At 50.0% G+C, this 5,723-nt stretch overlaps 1 protein-coding gene across 1 annotated transcript; it reads left to right on the plus strand.

Annotated features, from left to right (window-relative positions):
* Positions 1–4,327: 4,327 nt before the first annotated feature.
* LOC119296363 (late embryogenis abundant protein 2-like) lies at positions 4,328–5,066 on the plus strand. The gene is made up of 2 exons (XM_037574786.1): positions 4,328–4,471; positions 4,564–5,066. Exons 1-2 carry the CDS (start codon positions 4,428–4,430, stop codon positions 4,793–4,795), a joined length of 276 nt encoding a protein of 91 aa, XP_037430683.1. The 5' UTR covers positions 4,328–4,427; the 3' UTR covers positions 4,796–5,066.
* The last annotated feature ends 657 nt before the right edge of the window (positions 5,067–5,723 follow it).

The following is a 5,723-nucleotide window of genomic DNA, read 5'->3' on the forward strand; positions in this document are numbered from 1 at the left end:
AAAAGCGTTTCTACAACTCAGCACCTGTTGTAGACAGACTACACAACCAAGTAGGAATCCGGTATCCTTTTTCCATCCCTGCAGGCTAGGGAGTGTAGCGGTGTCATCGTCGGCGTGCTACAACCATTTTTTAGAAAAGGAGGATGTACCCTCAGCCTCTGCATCTGGACGATGCATGCAGCCATATTATTAATTATTCACAAAGACCATACAAGGTGATACATTAATAAGCCTAAAGCCACCATCTTGGCAACACCGTTGCTACTCCTGCTCCCTTGATGAAGGCGTGCCGAATGTCCGGGCCTAATACCAAACAGACATCGCACCAAAGCCTAACATCTAAAGCCGGGTGTCCCATCCAAGCCACTATCTGGATTGGGTTCCACACCGATCTGGCACACTCCCAGTGAGCACCACACACTGCAAGGGCCGTCACCTCCATCATCCCTCGGTCCATCCTCAGAGCAGAACTGAAGCACCGACCTTGTCAGGCCTCTCTGGCATCAACGCCACCATGACGCCAGACAGCTTCCTCCTCCTGCGTGAGTCCATCTACGCACATCAGACACCGAATCTCCACAGCGCCACGCCGCTGAGATCCGCCACCAACGATGTGTAAGATGAAGCACCGCGCCACCAAAGACGCCGTCCTCTGGTCCCTCGAGCCCGTGTGCACCTCCAAGAATGACGCCCCCAAGGGGGAAACGACAACAGAGAGCCGCCGTCATCCGATCTACTAATCTAGGGTTTCCCCCAGAGGTAGCAGAGAGTAGCCTTGAACTTCTCCTCGGCGATGCCTTCAGGAAGGGAACAGCGCGGACAGCATCGCCATCGTCGGCCTTGCTGTAGGATCGAAAGTATGTCTAGAGGGGGGTGATTAGACTACTTGACCAAATAAAAGCTTATCCTTTTCCTAATTTTAGTTCTTGGCAGATTTTAGCAACTTTGGACAAGTCAAGTAATCTTAACACAATTCAAGCAAGCATGCAAAGAGATATGAGCAACGGAAAGTAAAGCATGCAACTTGCAAGAATGTAAAGGGAAGGGTTTGGAGGATTCAAATGCAATAGGAGACACGGATGTTTTTGTCGTGGTTTCGATAGGTGGTGCTATCGTACATCCATGTTGATGGAGACTTCAACCCACGAAGGGTAACGGCTGCGCGAGTCCACGGAGGGCTCCACCCATGAAGGGTCCACGAAGAAGCAACCTTGTCTATCCCACCATGGCCATCGCCCACGAAGGACTTGTCTCACTAGCGGTAGATATTCACGAAGTAGGCGATCTCCTTGCCCTTACAAACTCATTGGTTCAACTCCACAATCTTGTCGGAGGCTCCCAAGTGACACCTAGCCAATCTAGGAGACACCACTCTCCAAGAAGTAACAAGTGGTGTGTTGATGATGAACTCCTTGCTCTTGTGCTTCAAATGATAGTCTCCCCAACACTCAACTCTCTCTCACAGGATATGGATTTGGTGGAAAGAGGATTTGAGTGGAAAGCAACTTGGGGAAGGTTAGAGATCAAGATTCATATGGTAAGAATGGAATATCTTGGCCTCAACACAAGTGTAGGTGGTTCTCTCTCAAAAAAAGTAAGTTGGAAGTGTAGGTTTGTTCTGACGGCTCTCTCTACAAATGAAGAGGTGGTGGAGGGGTATATATAGCCTCCACACAAAATCTAACTATTACACACAACTCGCCAATCTCAGTGGGACCGAATTGATAAACTTGATTGGACCGATTCAGCAAAGCTAGTGACCGTTAGGAGTTTCGGTGGGACCGACATGCAACTCGGTAGGACCGATATGGTTAGGGTTAGGGCATAACGTAATCTCGGTGAGACCAATTACACAAACTCGGTGAGACCGATTTTGATAATAAGCTAACCAGAGAGTTGGTCAGGTAAACTTGGTGGGACCGATTCGCTCATTTCGGTAAGACAGAAATGTTACAAAAGGGAAACAGAGAGTTTACATTGCAATCTCGGTGGGACCGATCGCTTATATCGGTGGGACCGAAACGTTACGAAGGGAAACAGAGAGATTACAATCTCATCTCGGTGAGACCGAGATCCCTATCGGTGAGACCGATTTGCCTAGGGTTTGTGGCAGTGGCTATGACATTTGAACTCGGTGGCGCCGGATAGAAAGAATCGGTGGGGCCGAGTTTGACTTTTGGTTTAGGTCATATGTGGATGTGAGAGTGTAATTCAGGGTTTTGGAGCATATCACTAAGCATTTTGAGCAAGAGCCTCATTAAGCAACACCTCATCCCTCCTTAATAGTATTGGCTTTTCCTATAGACTCAATATGATCTTGGATCACTAAAATAGAAAATGTAGAGTCTTGAGCTTTGAGCTTGAGCCAGTCCTTTTGTGCTTAGTATTTTGAGGGGTCCACTTTTCTCATCCATGCCATGCCAATCATTGAGCTTTCCTGAGATATTAATCTTGAAATAGCATTAGCTCAATGAGCTATATGTTGTTAGGAATTACAAAACCCACCTAGGGATAGTTGCACTTTCACTTGGCAATAGCCAATAGCAGGTTTTCACCCAGATCTGATCGAAGACCTCCATCTCTCGTGCACGGGCCGCCGCCATCCTTGCCGGGATCTAGATGATCCAGGCCGCCGCTGCCAGATCTCAGCAAGGAGAAGTCCCCCCACCGAGACCTGCCGGCCGAGCGGGGGAGGCCGATACCGCGCCCGCATGACCAGATCCACGATGGATCCATGCCCGTGCCGCCGCCCCGAAGCCAACCCCTCGCGCAGCCACCACGGCCTGGCCACCTGCTCGCGTCGCCGTCTGGCCGCCGTGCCGCATGACGCGCCCTCGCCGCAACAGCCAAGACTCCACCGCGCCACCGCATCTCGCGCTACAGTCGCACGCCAGGAGGAGAAGAAGGGCCCCGCCGATGCGCACCGGGCTTCGCCTGGCGGCGGCGAGGGTAGGGGATGGTGTAGGAGGCGGGTGCGGGATGAGGGCTAGGGTTCCCCTGCCGCCGCCCGCGAGAGCGACGCGAGGGACACGGGGTGGGGGTTGATCGGGCCCTTTGTTTGGTATTCTTTAAAATTGGGGAAGAATTTCACTTCCCCGGCCTCTGCACCAACTAGGGACGCATACGGCCATTTTTAGTATGAATGCCAAGATAAACATGGTCCTCGAAATTTTTAAAATGAGTACCAAGATATTTTTTGATGAGTGGTTTCATCACACACTAAACTTGACCCTCAATAGATGGAAAAAAACCCCTGTGCATCACCTGTCAATTCTAGGAATTGAACTCGGGTCGTTAGGCTACAGCCATGGAGGATGCAGTCCCAACAGCCGAGCTCCGCCGTATGTAGACTGTCGTTACCGAGCACATCCATGCTTGCTCTTTGCCGCCAAATGCCTCCCCGTCGACCGGATCGACGCATCCGGTACGCCACAGCACCGCGATGTACGTCCACGCCCACCCCACGCTCGGCCTTGCATTGTTGTTCGCGAAATCACCTCTGAGACAAGTTTCGACAACAACGACGTTGTTGCGGAACGGCGACAACGAACGACGACTATGCTAGTGCGCGATACGGCTGGACATGCTTTTGCAATTTTTACAACAAAAGTCTTGTTACAGAAAATTAAAAAAAAAGAGGTTGTGCAACAGGAGTTTTGTTGCAGAAAATTAGAAAAGAAAAGGCTTTGCAACAAAGACCTTGTTGCAGAAATTAAAGAAGAAGAATTTTTGTAACAAAAGCATTGTTGCAAAAATTAGAAACTGATCGACTCGTACATATCCAATGGGACGGCTCACGGCCCGGCCGATCTTTTAAAAGGATCAGCCGGTGACGCGTAGCAGGCCCAAAAAACAAAAGAGCAAAATGAAAAAACTGGGTGACGCTCCGGTTCGCTGAGGGCGTATCGGGAGGGGAGGACGTGCGCGCTGGCTCGTTTGCCAGCGCGTCACCCAGCACATTTGTGCAAACTCTCAGCAACACGCAGCAAACGTCATCCGGCGATACGTTTGGCTGTTTTGCGATTTGTGCAAACTCCCAGCAACACGCAGCACATGGAAGATTGACAGATGCCGTGAGCCTTGTCACGCTCCATGATGCATCACTCGTACCCAAGATGATCGATATAGTCACAGCTCACAAGGCTAACCATAATTTTGTCCGTACATAATGAACGGATGTCAAGAAACATGTGTTCCTACATGTGGTGGACAGAGAGGCTGCCTCCCGTTTTCACCTCCGACATGTTCTAAGAGCCATACATCCTCATTGCTCCTTGTTTGGCTCCTTCCCATAATAACCTGGCAATGGCATTTTCTGTTCCTCTGTCCCATCTGAAACCGAAAACCAAAAGAAAACAAAGGGAGAGCAAACAAGGCGAGACGGAAGTGAAGGCTAGAATCGTCTCCGTTCGTCCGATCCTGATCAGATGGCCCGGGTTGCGTCCAGCTGTGCCACCCTCGTGGCGCAAAGGTCCTCCCGAAACTTTGCAAACGTACAGATCATATCATTTCGATCCAACCCGAGGTTGAACTGATACGCGTGACAATGTATGTATGGTGCAGGAGGGGATATTCCTCCGCGATAACCGCCATCGGAGTGTCCGCGAAGAAGGTTGAGGAGAAGGCGGTGAAGCTGGGCACGGCGGCGACTGAGGACACCACGGAGGACAAGACGGCGTTCTGGAAGCCGGACCCCAAGACCGGCGACTACCGGCCCGTGACCGGCACCAAAGAAGTGGATCCGGCCGACCTGCGCGCCGAGATGCTCAACCAGAGGTTGCTGCAGCAGCAGTGATGCGCGTGCTGCAAACACGCTGCCGGCCCAGGCTCATACCGCCATGTACAGCAAAACGTTGACGGGCGTGCTAAACTATATTTACTAGGCGCCATGTCGGACAACGACTTGTCGGGAAATTGCTTCCTGTATCACTGTATGTAAGTCTTTAGCAAACACTTACACATTTGCGTGTTCTACGCAAATCGTCTAAAATTTCAGTGACTTTGCGCATCATGACAAAATTTCAGCAGTTCAATTGCGGGAATTGCCATTGTAGCAACTTCTGAGAGCTCGCGCATGGGGTGCTTTCCATCTGACAGCCTTGTAACTGAATTCAATCCAAATTCATTTGCTATGAAAATCTTCTAATCAAAGAGGAGGCCCCTACTCTCTTTACTGGGCAGAAGAAGATGCAAGTTTCAACCGGCAATTTTGAACGAACAGCCATAGACATCTCCAGGCTGTATGCTGTCTGTGATCCGATGCGCACATGCCACGAACACACTCAATACGGCAATACGGGCAGCGCAAGTGAAGATTGATAATAATTGTGTATTGATCTATGTCTCAATGGGCTGTTTATATAAGTACAAAGTCTTGGAGTCCAAGTATAGAAGAGATAGATTACAATTCAAAACTACCAAAAACTAAACCGGCCGAATATACTCTAATATCCCCCCGCAGTGTCAACGTCGGGCGTGACGATGTTGAGACTGGAGCGTATGTCTGTGAAGGATGCATTGAGAAGCCCTTTGGTGAAGTTGTCAGCAAATTGCGCACTTGTTGGAACATGGAGAACACGAACCTCGTCAAGAGCCACTTTCTCACGAACAAAGTGAATATCTATCTTAATGTGCTTCGTGCGACGATGCTGAACTGGATTAGATGCCATATAGACTGCTGAAATATTGTCACAGTAAACAATGGTAGCACGCTCGAGTGGCCG

This window comes from Triticum dicoccoides, chromosome 1A (genome assembly GCF_002162155.2).
Source record: "Triticum dicoccoides isolate Atlit2015 ecotype Zavitan chromosome 1A, WEW_v2.0, whole genome shotgun sequence".
In the NCBI taxonomy this organism is placed as follows: Eukaryota; Viridiplantae; Streptophyta; class Magnoliopsida; order Poales; family Poaceae; genus Triticum; species Triticum dicoccoides.